The 16,524-nt window shown below is 47.2% G+C and overlaps 1 protein-coding gene across 1 annotated transcript in view; it reads right to left on the reverse strand.

Moving 5' to 3' along the window:
- Positions 1-16,524, reverse strand: part of GET1 (guided entry of tail-anchored proteins factor 1) — a 112,219-nt gene that overhangs the window by 12,465 nt on the left and 83,230 nt on the right. The window contains exon 4 of the mRNA XM_066598954.1: positions 9,950-10,064. Within this exon, the coding sequence (XP_066455051.1) occupies positions 9,950-10,064 (115 nt within the window). The remainder of the gene's footprint in view (positions 1-9,949; positions 10,065-16,524) is intronic.

Consider the following 16,524-nt stretch of genomic DNA (forward strand, 5'->3'; position numbering starts at 1 on the left):
GTCTCTTTATGAGGATCAAGCCCTACCTTTTTACCAGCCGCCAAGTTGTCTTTGGAGGTGACTTTAATGCAGTCACAAGAGCCCGCGATAGGGGAGGCTCTGGAGACAGGCGGTTGACTTTTGATGGCGTCACACTTAATAGTGTAGCTAGTGAGGCTCGCCTGGTGGATGTCCACATCCGGCACACCCCAGGCCATGAGGGGTTCACCTTTTATAGGGGTCAGAGCAGGTCTAGAATAGACAGGTTTTATTTGAAGGAGGAAGCCATCTCTTCACCAGTGTCCGTTGTTGAGGTGGAATTCTCCGACCACTGTCTAATATTGTTTTCTCTGAATGTTGCAGAGACCCCCCGGATGGGCAGAGGTTTTTGGAGACTGAATTCATCACTCCTGGAGGAAGCAGAGATAAGACAGTCCTTTGAGGATTTTCTGCAGAGCCAGGTACCATTACTGGATCTCTGTAGCAGTAAGTCAGAGTGGTGGGAGATGTTCAAAAGGAGAGCGGCGAGGTTCTTCCGAGAGCTCTCCAACCTCAGATGCCTGGACAGGTACCGCCTGTACAACGGCCTGAGGAGGAAACTCGAACATCTCGTTTCGACTGGAGGTAGCCGCGAGGAGATCTCCAGAGTGAAATCTTTGCTCAAGAAGTGCCAGTACGATAGACACGCATCCTTGGTTTTTGAAAGGGATTTCGGGAAGTACCGCTCGCCCGACCCTTACAGAAACTGTAGGATGTCAGTGAATAGTAAAGTGGTCACTGGACTGATCGATAGTACAGGATCCCTGAATCGATCCAGATCAGGGATTCTGGAGGTCATCAGATCCTACTACTCGCAACTCTTGGGAAAGAGGGATCTAGATTCGGAAGTGATGTCGGCTTTCCTGGCTGAAACTGTCCCTGAGACGGGGGTAGACACCTCTCTTGATGTTTTGACAGGAGAGATCAGAATAGAGGAAGTTAAACTGGCGATTGATGGGCTTCGGCTCAAAAAATCGCCAGGACCGGATGGACTAACGTCCGAGTATTATAAGACCTTCAAGGACCTCTTGAGTCCCCTCTTGACTGAGGTATTAAATGAGTGTCTTTCCTCGGGCACTCTGCCAAAGTCAATGAGGAGGTCAGCTTTGATCCTTCTGTCAAAGGGTAAAGACTCAAGCCGTATTGAGAACTGGCGTCCCATAGCGCTTCTCAATACGGACAGGAAGGTTCTGGCAAAAGTGCTGTTTAATCGGTTGGTCAAGTTTGCACCCCGGCTCCTCTCGGGGGCCCAGCATTGCTCTGTTCCAGGCCGTAGCACCTTTAGCGCTGTTCTCGGTGTCCGAGAGGCAGTGGAGCAGGGTAGGGCTGGTCACTGGGAGGGGTACTTGCTGTCCTTGGATCAGGCCAAAGCGTTTGATCGGGTTAATCACGAGTACCTCTGGTCAGTCCTTCTGAGATACGGCCTGCCAGTGGGGTTTGTTGATTGGCTGCGAACATTGTATGCAGGGGCTGAGACTTTCCCGCTGGTGAACGGTTGGCTGGGCCGCCCTTTCGAGGTGGGGTCCGGTGTCCGTCAGGGCTGTCCTCTAAGTCCCCTGTTGTATGTGTTTGCGATAGATCCCTTCCTCAGGAGGGTTGATCGTGGACCTATAGCAGGGGTCGGGATGGACCGGGCGGTGCCGGAGGCTACCCTGAGGGCAGTGGCATACGCCGATGATGTCACGCTCTTCGTATCCTCAAGGGAGGAGGTGGAGTTTGTGGTGTCGGAGGTGGATGGCTACTCAGAGGCATCTGGGTCCAGGATCAACTGGGATAAGTGCGAAAGTCTCTGGTTAGGTAGGGGGGATCCTGTGTTTGATCTCCCGGACACTCTTCCGGTGCCCCAGACATCTGCAAAAGTTCTTGGCATCAAATTCGGCCAGGGGGATTACCCCATGCAAAATTGGGTAGACAGGCTAGACGGTGCCACTCACTAGGTTAATCAGTGGAAGGGTTGGTCTTTAACCCTTCGGTAAAGAGTTAGCCTGATCAAAACATACCTGCTCCCTTTATTCATCTACCTGGGCAGCGTATGCATTTTGCCAGAGCCTCTCTGGACCCGGGTCTACAACCTGTTCTTCCTAATGTTGTGGGGGAACAGGTTGAACCTGATCACGAGAGATGTTACATACCGCACGAGGAGACTAGGGGGGTTATCTATGGTCAACCCCGTGGTGTTTCTTGTAGACACCTTTTTTAAGATCAACATAGGCAACCTCTGGCAAGAGAGGGCTCCTCCGTGGGTCTACTCCTGCAGGGGATGGTTTCAGCCCTTCTTCCAGGAATGGGAGACAGGAGGGCGAGTAAAGGACCTTCGCACGCAGCATGGATATCTCCCGGCTTACGCTACCTTGGTTCTGAAGGTGATACGCCGGTGGGGTCTGGGGATGTGGGAGATCAGGACTCTTACGAGGAGGCTCATCGACGAAAGAGTCCTGTTGACCCATTTCCAGAAGCCCCTGGCGCTCAAGGACTGCCCAAGTCGGGACCTGGAGGGAGGGTTATGTTTACTGAGTTCAACCCGGGTCCCCTTCAAGTTTTGGGACTTGGCTTGGTGCTGCTTTCACGGGAGACTGTATGTAAGGGGTAACTTGAAGAGCAGGCCTCTGATTGACAGGGGTTGCCCCCGTCAGGAGTGCAGCGACGTGCTGGAAAGCATGGAGCATTTCCTGCTTCAGTGCCCCTTTAATACAGAGGTTTACCAACGGGTAGGGGTCTCCATAGGCTGGCGTCAGCTGGCACACCTCTCCTATGCGGAGTGGGCTTATGGAGCCTTCAGAGGTCTTGGTGGCAGGGACCGCTGCACTTTATTCCTAGTTAGCCTAGTGGTCAGGTTCCACATCTGGAGTGCACGGTGTTTAATCTCGATGGAACTGAAAGTCCTCCCCGTGGATACGGTCTGTAGGAACATCCTGGGTGACCTGGTGAAGGTACGTACTTTGGAGTATGAGAGGCTGGGCACATCTAAGGCTTCTCTCCTATGGAGAGGGCTTGTATTTCGTTAGGGACAGTGTTTTCTTAATTTTCTAGGGGCAGAGTAGGGAGAGAATAGGGACAGGATAGGGAGAGAGGAGGGATAGGGCAGGGACAGGTTTTCCATGAAGGGTCAGACTGAGGGGCAGACTAAGGACAGTCTAGGGCAAATTAGGGAGAGAATAGGGAAACCTTTTTTTAAATTCAAGGGATAGAACATTGTGATGTCTGTGCCCGGCTTATCACCTCCAATCCCGGTGGGGGGCTGTGAGGGCACCATGAAGCTTTTTGTTTTGATTTGGGCAAGATGGAGTAAAGTAGGGCTGCAGGAGAGCCGACCTTAGGCTTTCGGGTTATGTATATAGTATATATTATGTATGTTGATATTGGACTCTATTATGGTTTTGTATATATTGTATATATTCACATTTTGGGTGGTAGGTAGGTTGGGTGGGGAGTTGGGGGGAGTGGGGTTCACGCCTTGAGCCGTAGCCTGGCACGTCCCGAACATTGAACTCTGGGCACGGACTGGTGGAGTGGGCATGGCCCCCAGGCTGCCGCGGGCACAGTGAGGTATTGTGGTATAATGTATATTTAAAAAAAAAACCCTGGTGTGGCTTGGCACGTCCTGAACTTTGAACTCTGGGCACGGACTGGTGGAGCAGGCATGGCCCCCAAGCTGCACTGGGGACCCCCCCCCCCCCCCAAAAAAAAGGCGTTTGGTTATATGCCGGTTGGCTCAGTCTTTATGTTAGGATGGTTTGGTTATATGCCGGTTGGCTCAGTCTCTATGTTAGGATGGTTTGGTTATATGCCGGTTGGCTCAGTCTTTATGTTAGGATGGTTTGGTTATATGCCGGTTGGCTCAGTCTTTATGTTAGGATGGTTTGGTTATATGCCGGTTGGCTCAGTCTTTATGTTAGGATGGTTTGGTTATATGCCGGTTGGCTCAGTCTTTATGTTAGGATGGTTTGGTTATATGCCGGTTGGCTCAGTCTTTATGTTAGGATGGTTTGGTTATATGCCGGTTGGCTCAGTCTTTATGTTAGGATGGTTTGGTTATATGCCGGTTGGCTCAGTCTTTATGCTAGGATGGTTTGGTTATATGCCGGTTGGCTCAGTCTTTATGTTAGGATGGTTTGGTTATATGCCGGTTGGCTCAGTCTTTATGTTAGGATGGTTTGGTTATATGTCGGTTGGCTCAGTCTCTATGTTAGGATGGTTTGGTTATATGCCGGTGGGCTCAGTCTTTATGTTAGGATGGTTTGGTTATATGCCGGTTGGCTCAGTCTTTATGTTAGGATGGTTTGGTTATATGCCGGTTGGCTCAGTCTTTATGTTAGGATGGTTTGGTTATATGCCGGTTGGCTCAGTCTCTATGTTAGGATAGTTTGGTTATATGCCGGTTGGCTCAGTCTTTATGTTAGGATGGTTTGGTTATATGCCGGTTGGCTCAGTCTCTATGTTAGGATGGTTTGGTTATATGCCAGTTGGCTCAGTCTTTATGTTAGGATGGTTTGGTTATATGCCGGTTGGCTCAGTCTTTATGTTAGGATGGTTTGGTTATATGCCGGTTGGCTCAGTCTTTATGTTAGGATGGTTTGGTTATATGCCGGTTGGCTCAGTCTCTATGTTAGGATGGTTTGGTTATATGCCGGTTGGCTCAGTCTCTATGTTAGGATGGTTTGGTTATATGCCGGTTGGCTCAGTCTTTATGTTAGGATGGTTTGGTTATATGCCGGTTGGCTCAGTCTCTATGTTAGGATGGTTTGGTTATATGCCGGTTGGCTCAGTCTCTATGTTAGGATGGTTTCGTTATATGCCGGTTGGCTCAGTCTTTATGTTAGGATGGTTTGGTTATATGCCGGTTGGCTCAGTCTTTATGTTAGGATGGTTTGGTTATATGCCGGTTGGTTCAGTCTCTATGTTAGTATGGTTTGGTTATATGCCGGTTGGTTCAGTCTCTATGTTAGTATGGTTTGGTTATATGCCGGTTGGTTCAGTCTCTATGTTAGTATGGTTTGGTTATATGCCGGTTGGCTCAGTCTCTATGTTAGGATGGTTTGGTTATATGCCGGTTGGCTCAGTCTCTATGTTAGGATGGTTTGGTTATATGCCGGTTGGCTCAGTCTTTATGTTAGGATGGTTTGGTTATATGCCGGTTGGCTCAGTCTTTATGTTAGGATGGTTTGGTTATATGCCGGTTGGTTCAGTCTCTATGTTAGTATGGTTTGGTTATATGCCGGTTGGTTCAGTCTCTATGTTAGTATGGTTTGGTTATATGCCGGTTGGTTCAGTCTCTATGTTAGTATGGTTTGGTTATATGCCGGTTGGCTCAGTCTCTATGTTAGGATGGTTTGGTTATATGCCGGTTGGCTCAGTCTCTATGTTAGGATGGTTTGGTTATATGCCGGTTGGCTCAGTCTTTATGTTAGGATGGTTTGGTTATATGCCGGTTGGCTCAGTCTTTATGTTAGGATGGTTTGGTTATATGCCGGTTGGTTCAGTCTCTATGTTAGTATGGTTTGGTTATATGCCGGTTGGCTCAGTCTCTATGTTAGGATGGTTTGGTTATATGCCGGTTGGCTCAGTCTTTATGTTAGGATGGTTTGGTTATATGCCGGTTGGCTCAGTCTTTATGTTAGGATGGTTTGGTTATATGCCGGTTGGTTCAGTCTCTATGTTAGTATGGTTTGGTTATATGCCGGTTGGTTCAGTCTCTATGTTAGTATGGTTTGGTTATATGCCGGTTGGTTCAGTCTCTATGTTAGTATGGTTTGGTTATATGCCGGTTGGCTCAGTCTCTATGTTAGGATGGTTTGGTTATATGCCGGTTGGCTCAGTCTCTATGTTAGGATGGTTTGGTTATATGCCGGTTGGCTCAGTCTTTATGTTAGGATGGTTTGGTTATATGCCGGTTGGCTCAGTCTTTATGTTAGGATGGTTTGGTTATATGCCGGTTGGTTCAGTCTCTATGTTAGTATGGTTTGGTTATATGCCGGTTGGTTCAGTCTCTATGTTAGTATGGTTTGGTTATATGCCGGTTGGTTCAGTCTCTATGTTAGTATGGTTTGGTTATATGCCGGTTGGTTCAGTCTCTATGTTAGGATGGTTTGGTTATATGCCGGTTGGCTCAGTCTCTATGTTAGGATGGTTTGGTTATATGCCGGTTGGCTCAGTCTCTATGTTAGGATGGTTTGGTTATATGCCGGTTGGTTCAGTCTCTATGTTAGGATGGTTTGGTTATATGCCGGTTGGTTCAGTCTCTATGTTAGTATGGTTTGGTTATATGCCGGTTGGCTCAGTCTCTATGTTAGGATGGTTTGGTTATATGCCGGTTGGCTCAGTCTCTATGTTAGGATGGTTTGGTTATATGCCGGTTGGCTCAGTCTCTATGTTAGTATGGTTTGGTTATATGCCGGTTGGTTCAGTCTCTATGTTAGGATGGTTTGGTTATATGCCGGTTGGCTCAGTCTTTATGTTAGGATGGTTTGGTTATATGCCGGTTGGCTCAGTCTCTATGTTAGGATGGTTTGGTTATATGCCGGTTGGCTCAGTCTTTATGTTAGGATGGTTTGGTTATATGCCGGTTGGCTCAGTCTTTATGTTAGGATGGTTTGGTTATATGCCGGTTGGCTCAGTCTTTATGTTAGGATGGTTTGGTTATATGCCGGTTGGCTCAGTCTTTATGTTAGGATGGTTTGGTTATATGCCGGTTGGCTCAGTCTTTATGTTAGGATGGTTTGGTTATATGCCGGTTGGCTCAGTCTTTATGTTAGGATGGTTTGGTTAGTTATTTATGTTATTGTTTAACGCTATTTCATTTTATTTCTGTGGTTTCAGGGGGTTCGGCTGGACCTGTAGTTCTAGTTTTCTGTAGTGATATGCTCTTTTAAGTATTTTTGTTAGATATTGAGTATGAGTGGCTGTGTGAGTGTACAGTGGGGGGAGGGGGAATGGGTATAAAGTGATGGGTCATGGACCGGAGGGGGGGGGGGAGGGCCTCATCTTGTTGTATACAGTTGTGCTATTGTTAATGTTTGGTTGTGTTTTATACTTTTCTAATGAAAGATCTACAGGATGTAACTCAGGATCAGTACAGGATAAGTAATGTATGTATACAGTGACTCCACCAGCAGAATAGTGAGTGCAGCTCTGGGGTATAATACAGGATGTAACCCTGGAGCAGTACAGGATACGTAATGTATGTACACAGTGACTCCACCAGCAGAATAGTGAGTGCAGCTCTGGAGTATAATACAGGATGTAACTCAGGGTCAGTACAGGATAAGTAATGCATGTACACGGTGACTCCACCAGCAGAATAGTGAGTGCAGCTCTAGAGTATAATACAGGATGTAACTCAGGGTCAGTACAGGATAAGTAATGCATGTACACGGTGACTCCACCAGCAGAATAGTGAGTGCGGCTCTGGGGTATAATACAGGATGTAACTCAGGGTCAGTACAGGATAAGTAATGTATGTACACAGTGACTCCAGCAGCAGAATAGTGAGTGCAGCTCTGGAGTATAATACAGGATGTAACTCAGGGTCTGTACAGGATAAGTAATGCATGTACACAGTGACTCCACCAGCAGAATAGTGAGTGCAGCTCTGGGGTATAATACAGGATGTAACTCAGGAGCAGTACAGGATAAGTAATGTATGTACACAGTGACTCCAGCAGCAGAATAGTGAGTGCAGCTCTGGAGTATAATACAGGATGTAACTCAGGGTCAGTACAGGATAAGTAATGCATGTACACGGTGACTCCACCAGCAGAATAGTGAGTGCGGCTCTGGGGTATAATACAGGATGTAACTCAGGAGCAGTACAGGATAAGTAATGTATGTACACAGTGACTCCACCAGCAGAATAGTGAGTGCAGCTCTGGGGTATAATACAGCATGTAACTCAGGAGCAGTACAGGATAAGTAATGTATGTACACAGTGACTCCACCAGCAGAACAGTGAGTGCAGCTCTGGAGGATAATACAGGATGTAACTCAGGAGCAGTACAGAATAAGTAATGTATGTTCACAGTGACTCCACCAGCAGAATAGTGAGTGCAGCTCTGGAGTATAATACAGGATGTAACTCAGGATCAGTACAGGATAAGTAATGTATGTACACAGTGACTCCACCAGCAGAATAGTGAGTGCAGCTCTGGGGTATAATACAGCATGTAACTCAGGATCAGTACAGGATAAGTAATGTATGTACACAGTGACTCCACCAGCAGAATAGTCAGTGCAGCTCTGGGGTATAATACAGGATGTAACTCAGGATCAGTACAGGATAAGTAATGTATGTACACAGTGACTCCACCAGCAGAATAGTGAGTGCAGCTCTGGGGTATAATACAGGATGTAACGTAGGGTCAGTACAGGATAAGTAATGTATGTACACAGTGACTCCACCAGCAGAATAGTGAGTGCAGCTCTGGGGTATAATACAGGATGTAACTTAGGGTCAGTACAGAATAAGTAATGTATGTACACAGTGACTCCACCAGCAGAACAGTGAGTGCAGCTCTGGAGTATAATACAGGATGTAACTCAGGATCAGTACAGGATAAGTAATGTATGTACACAGTGACTCCACCAGCAGAATAGTTAGTGCAGCTCTGGGGTATAATACAGCATGGAACTCAGGATCAGTACAGGATAAGTAATGTATGTACACAGTGACTCCACCAGCAGAATAGTGAGTGCAGCTCTGGAGGATAATACAGCATGGAACTCTGGAGCAGTACAGGATAAGTAATGTATGTACACAGTGACTCCACCAGCAGAATAGTGAGTGCAGCTCTGGAGTATATTACAGGATGTAACTCAGGAGCAGTACAGGATAAGTAATGTATGTACACAGTGACTCCACCAGCAGAATAGTGAGTGCAGCTCTGGAGTATAATACAGGATGTAACTCAGGATCAGTACAGGATAAGTAATAAATGTACACAGTGACTCCACCAGCAGAATAGTGAGTGCAGCTCTGGGGTATAATACAGGATGTAACTTAGGGTCAGTACAGGATAAGTAATGTATGTACACAGTGACTCCACCAGCAGAACAGTGAGTACAGCTCTGGGGTATAATACAGGATGTAACTCAGGAGCTGTACAGGATAAGTAATACATGTACACAGTGACTCCACCAGCAGAATAGTGAGTGCAGCTCTGGAGTATAATACAGGATGTAACTCCGGAGCAGTACAGGATAAGTAATGTATGTACACAGTGACTCCACCAGCAGAATAGTGAGTGCAGCTCTGGGGTATAATACAGGATGTAACTCAGGAGCAGTACAGGATAAGTAATGTATGTACACAGTGACTCCACTAGCAGAATAGTGAGTGCAGCTCTGGAGGATAATACAGGATGTAACTCAGGATCAGTCCAGGATAAGTAATGTATGTACACAGTGACTCCACCAGCAGAATAGTGAGTGCAGCTCTGGGGTATAATACAGGATGTAACTCAGGATCAGTACACGATAAGTAATGTATGTACACAGTGACTCCACCAGCAGAATAGTGAGTGCAGCTCTGGGGTATAATACAGGATGTAACTCAGGGTCAGTACAGGATAAGTAATGTATGTACACAGTGACTCCACCAGCAGAATAGTGAGTGCAGCTCTGGGGTATAATACAGGATGTAACTCAGGAGCAGTACAGGATAAGTAATGTATGTACACAGTGACTCCACCAGCAGAATAGTGAGTGCAGCTCTGGAGTATAATACAGGATGTAACTCAGGATCAGTACAGGATAAGTAATGTATGTACACAGTGACTCCACCAGCAGAATAGTGAGTGCAGCTCTGGGGTATAATACAGCATGTAACTCAGGGTCAGTATAATATGACTTAACTAATTCCATATAAGCTATAAAATGGCACTGAATAAAATAACAAATACATGTTTTATATATTTGGCTGAGAGGCTGAAGCCGTTACCTGCAATTCCAGTCGGAAAAGCTACCAGGCGCTCCAACGGTGCGATCCATTTGCTGGGCAGCGTAGTCACCGGTTCCGAGTAATATTTCCATATAAGAGAAATCATCAAAGCAGCCTGAAAAGATAAGAGCAGAAATTCAAACCTCAGACCTTCTGCTCCTGTAATTCACTTTGTACATGAAAGGAAAAAGACTGACAGAGGACGGCGACATATGACCCAGAGTCCGGGCCCCGGAGGGCCGCAGAGGAGCCCGGGGGCCCCCGGAGGGCCGCAGTGGAGCCCGGGGGCCCCCGGAGGGCCGCAGAGGAGCCCGGGGGCCCCCGGAGGGCCGCAGAGGAGCCCGGGGGCCCCCGGAGGGCCGCAGAGGAGCCCGGGGGCCCCCGGAGGGCCGCAGAGGAGCCGGGGGCCCCCGGAGGGCCGCAGAGGAGTACTTATGACCAATTGTGTTTAACTAAAGGTTACATTATAAACATATTCATTTCTGAAACTTCACTCCACATACATCGTCAGTAACACCCCTCACCCATTAGGAGTATATATATATCTACCCTCACTGTCATATACCTGTCTATGGCGTCAGGTACGTTACACCTGTCTATGGCGTCAGGTACGTTACACCTGTCTATGGCGTCAGGTACGTTACACCTGTCTATGGCGTCAGGTACGTTACACCTGTCTATGGCGTCAGGTACGTTACACCTGTCTATGGCGTCAGGTACGTTACACCTGTCTATGGCGTCAGGTACGTTACACCTGTCTATGGCGTCAGGTACGTTACACCTGTCTATGGCGTCAGGTGCGTTACACCTGTCTATGGCGTCAGGTGCGTTACACCTGTATATAGCGTCAGGTACGTTACACCTGCATATAGCGTCAGGTGCGTTACACCTGCCTATAGCGTCAGGTGCGTTACACCTGCATATAGCGTCAGGTGCGTTACACCTGCATATAGCGTCAGGTGCGTTACACCTGCATATAGCGTCAGGTGCGTTACACCTGCATATAGCGTCAGGTGCGTTACACCTGCATATAGCGTCAGGTGCGTTACACCTGTATATAGCGTCAGGTACGTTACACCTGCATATAGCGTCAGGTGCGTTACACCTGTATATAGCGTCAGGTGCGTTACACCTGTATATAGCGTCAGTTACGTTACACCTGTATATAGCGTCAGGTACGTTACACCTGTATATAGCGTCAGGTGCGTTACACCGGTATATAGCGTCAGTTACGTTACACCTGTATATAGCGTGAGGTACGTTACACCTGTATATAGCGTGAGATGCGTTACACCTGTATATAGCGTCAGGTGCGTTACACCTGTATATAGCGTCAGGTACGTTACACCTGTATATAGCGTCAGGTACGTTACACCTGTATATAGCGTCAGGTACGCTACACCTGTATATAGCGTCAGGTACGTTACACCTGTATATAGCGTCAGTTACGTTACACCTGTATATAGCGTCAGGTACGTTACACCTGTATATAGCGTCAGGTGCGTTACACCGGTATATAGCGTCAGTTACGTTACACCTGTATATAGCGTCAGGTACGTTACACCTGTATATAGCGTCAGGTGCGTTACACCGGTATATAGCGTCAGTTACGTTACACCTGTATATAGCGTGAGGTACGTTACACCTGTATATAGCGTGAGATGCGTTACACCTGTATATAGCGTCAGGTGCGTTACACCTGTATATAGCGTCAGGTACGTTACACCTGTATATAGCGTCAGGTACGTTACACCTGTATATAGCGTCAGGTACGCTACACCTGTATATAGCGTCAGGTACGTTACACCTGTATATAGCGTCAGGTACGTTACACCTGTATATAGTTTTAGGCTTTTATACTTTTGCACAATAAAAACCCTTGTTTTGAAAAAACATTTTTTTCCATTTCTGCATTCACAGACCCAGAGCTTTTTTTCTTTCCATGGGCGAAGCTGTGAGGGGGCTTGTTTTTTGCATGGCGGGATGTAGTTTCTATTAGTACCATTCAGGGGCACCGATGACTTCATCACTTTTATTGCGTTTTTTGGGAAGTTAAATCAACATGTTTTATAGCATTTGCAGTTCTATTTCTAGAGGCAATTACAAATGCGCCAATTTCTTAAAAACGTTTTCATCCTAAGAAGACATTTGTATATATTAGGAATAACACTACTGTATATCTGACCATTGTATGACCTGTGTATGAGGTTTTTGCCCCTCAACAGGCTGTTTATCGAATGCTTAGTTGTCCCTGAGCTGGTGGGTGTAGACCGCTACTATGATGTCTCCATACACTGCACACATAGGAGAGCAGGATCTCTTCTCTATCTCTGAGCTGGTGGGTGTAGACTGCTGCTATGATGTCTCCATACACTGTACACATAGGAGAGCAGGATCTCTTCTCTATCTCTGAGCTGGTGGGTGTAGACTGCTGCTATGATGTCTTCATACACTGCACACATAGGAGAGCAGGATCTCTTCTATCTCTGAGCTGGTGGGTGTAGACTGCTACTATGATGTCTCCATACACTGTACACATAGGGGAGCAGGATCTCTTCTATCTCTGAGCTGGTGGGTGTAGACTGCTACTATGATGTCTCCATACACTGTACACATAGGACAGCAGGATCTCTTCTCTATCTCTGAGCTGGTGGGTGTAGACTGCTGCTATGATGTCTCCATACACTGTACACATAGGGGAGCAGGATCTCTTCTCTATCTCTGAGCTGGTGGGTGTAGACTGCTGCTATGATGTCTCCATACACTGTACACATAGGAGAGCAGGATCTTGTCTATCTCTCTGAGCTGGTGGGTGTAGACAGCTGCTATGATGTCTCTATACACTGTACACATAGGAGAGCAGGATCTCTTCTCTATCTCTGAGCTGGTGGGTGTAGACTGCTGCTATGATGTCTCCATACACTGTACACATAGGAGAGCAAGATCTCTTCTCTATCTCTGAGCTGTTGGGTGTAGACTGCTGCTATGATGTCTCCATACACTGTACACATAGGAGAGCAGGATCTCTTCTCTATCTCTGAGCTGGTGGGTGTAGACTGCTGCTATGATGTCTCCATACACTGTACACATAGGAGAGCAGGATCTCTTCTCTATCTCTGAGCTGGTGGGTGTAGACTGCTGCTATGATGTCTCCATACACTGTACACATAGGAGAGCAGGATCTCTTCTCTATCTCTGAGCTGGTGGGTGTAGACTGCTGCTAAGATGTCTCCATACACTGTACACAAAGGAGAGCAGGATCTCTTATCTATCTCTAAGCTGGTGGGTGTAGACTGCTGCTATGATGTCTCCATACACTGTACACATAGGAGAGGAGGATCTCTTCTCTATCTCTGAGCTGGTGGGTGTAGACTGCTGCTATGATGTCTCCATACACTATACACATAGGAGAGCAGGATCTCTTCTCTGTCTCTGAGTTGCTGGGTGTAGACTACTACTATGATATCTTCATACACTGTACACATAGGAGAGCAGGATCTCTTCTCTGTCCCTCAGATGGTGGGTGTAGACTGCTGCGATGTCTCCATACACTGTACACATAGGAGAGCAGGATCTCTTCTCTATCTCTGAGCTGGTGGGTGTAGACTGCTGCTATGATGTCTCCATACACTATACACATAGGAGAGCAGCATCTCTTCTCTGTCTCTGAGCTGATGGGTGTACACTGCTGCTATGTTGTCTCTATACACTGCACACATAGGAGAGCAGGATTTCTTCTCTATCTCTGAGCTGGTGGGTGTAGACTGCTGCTATGATGTCTCCATACACTATACACATAGGGGAGCAGGATCTCTTCTCTATCTCTGAGCTGGTGGGTGTAGACTGCTGCTATGATGTCTCCATACACTGCACACATAGGAGAGCAGGATTTCTTCTCTTTCACTGAGCGGGTGGGTGTAAACTGCTGCTATGATGTCTCCATACTCTGCACACGTAGGAGAGCAGGATCTCTTCTCTATCTCTGAGCTGGAGGGTGCAGACTGCTATGATGTCCCCATACACTGTACACATAGGAGAGCAGGATCTCTTCTCTATCTCTGAGCTGGTGGGTGTAGACTGCTGCTATGATGTCTCCATACACTGTACACATAGGAGAGCAGGATCTCGTCTCTCTCTCTGAGCTGGTGGGTGTAAACTGCTGCCATGATTTCTCTATACACTGTACACATAGGAGAGCGGGATCTCTTCTCTCTGTCTGAGCTGGTGGGTGTAGACTGCTGCTATGATGTTTCCACAAACTGTACACATAGCAGAGCAGGATCTCTTCTCTATCTGAGCTGGTGGGTGTAGACTGCTGCTATGATGTCTCCATACACTGTACACATAGGAGAGCAGGATCTCTTCTCTATCTCCGAGCTGGTGGGTGTAGACGGCTGCTATGATGTCTCCATACACTGTACACATAGGCAAGCAGGATCTCTTCTCCATCTTTGAGCTGGTGGGTGTAGACTGCTGCTATGATGTCTCCATACACTGTACACATAGGAGAGCAGGATCTCTTCTCTATCTCCGAGCTGGTGGGTGTAGACGGCTGCTATGATGTCTCCATACACTGTACACATAGGCAAGCAGGATCTCTTCTCTATCTCTGAGCTGGTGGGTGTAGACTGCTGCTATGATGTCTCCATACACTGTACACATAGGAGAGCAGGATCTCTTCTCTGTCTCCGAGCTGCTGGGTGTAGACTGCTACTATGATGTCTCCATACACTGTACACATAGGAGAGCAGGATCTCGTCTCTCTCTGAGCTGGTGGGTGTAGACTGCTGCTATGTCTCCATACACTGTACACATAGGAGAGCAGGATATCTTCTCTATCTCCGAGCTGGTGGGTGTAGACTGCTGCTATGATGTCTCCATACACTGTACACATAGGGGAGCAGGATCTCTTCTCTATCTCTGAGCTGCTGGGTGTAGACTGCTGCTATGATGTCTCCATACACTGTACACATAGGAGAGCAGGATCTCTTCTCTGTCTCTGAGCTGCTGGGTGTAGACTGCTACTATGATATCTCCATACACTGTACACATAGGAGAGCAGGATCTCGTCTCTCTCTCTGAGCTGGTGGGTGTAGACTGCTGCTATGATGTCTCCATACACTGTACACATAGGAGAGCAGGATCTCTTCTCTATCTCTGAGCTGGTGCGTGTAGACTGTTGCTATGATGTCTCCATACACTATACACATAGGAGAGCAGCATCTCTTCTCTGTCTCTGAGCTGGTGGGTGTAGACTGCTGCTATGATGTCTCCATACACTGTACACATAGGAGAGCAGGATCTCTTATCTATCTCTAAGCTGGTGGGTGTAGACTGCTGCTATGATGTCTCCATACACTGTACACATAGGAGAGCAGGATCTCTTCTCTGTCTCTGAGCTGCTGGGTGTAGACTGCTACTATGATATCTCCATACACTGTACACATAGGGGAGCAGGATCTCTTCTCTGTCCCTCAGATGGTGGGTGTAGACTGCTGCTATGATGTCTCCATACACTGCACACATAGGAGAGCAGGATTTCTTCTCTATCTCTGAGCTGGTGGGTGTAGACTGCTGCTATGATGTCTCCATACACTGTACACATAGGGGAGCAGGATCTCTTCTCTATCTCTGAGCTGGTGGGTATAGACTGCTGCTATGATGTCTCCATACACTATACACATAGGGGAGCAGGATCTCTTCTCTATCTCTGAGCTGGTGGGTATACACTGCTGCTATGATGTCTCCATACACTGTACACATAGGAGAGCAGGATCTCTTCTCTATCTCTGAGCTGGTGGGTGTAAACTGCTGACATGATTTCTCTATACACTGTACACACAGGAGAGCGGGATCTCTTCTCTCTGTCTGAGCTGGTGGGTGTAGACTGCTGCTATGATGTCTCCACAAACTGTACACATAGCAGAGCAGGATCTCTTCTCTATCTGAGCTGGTGGGTGTAGACTGCTGCTATGATGTCTCCATACACTGCACACATAGGAGAGCAGGATCTCTTCTCTGTCCCTCAGATGGTGGGTGTAGACTGCTGCTATGATGTCTCCATACACTGTACACATAGGAGAGCAGGATCTCTTCTCTATCTCTGAGCTGGTGCATGTAGACTGTTGCTATGATGTCTCCATACACTATACACATAGGAGAGCAGCATCTCTTCTCTGTCTCTGAGCTGGTGGGTGTAGACTGCTGCTATGATGTCTCCATACACTGTACACAAAGGAGAGCAGGATCTCTTATCTATCTCTAAGCTGGTGGGTGTAGACTGCTGCTATGATGTCTCCATACACTGTACACATAGGAGAGCAGGATCTCTTCTCTATCTCTGAGCTGGTGGGTGTAGACTGCTGCTATGATGTCTCCATACACTGTACACATAGGAGAGCAGGATCTCTTCTCTGTCTCTGAGCTGCTGGGTGTAGACTGCTACTATGATATCTCCATACACTGTACACATAGGGGAGCAGGATCTCTTCTCTGTCCCTCAGATGGTGGGTGTAGACTGCTGCTATGATGTCTCCATACACTGCACACATAGGAGAGCAGGATTTCTTCTCTAT

The sequence above is a fragment of the Eleutherodactylus coqui genome, chromosome 4, assembly GCF_035609145.1.
Source record: "Eleutherodactylus coqui strain aEleCoq1 chromosome 4, aEleCoq1.hap1, whole genome shotgun sequence".
Classification (NCBI taxonomy): domain Eukaryota; kingdom Metazoa; phylum Chordata; class Amphibia; order Anura; family Eleutherodactylidae; genus Eleutherodactylus; species Eleutherodactylus coqui.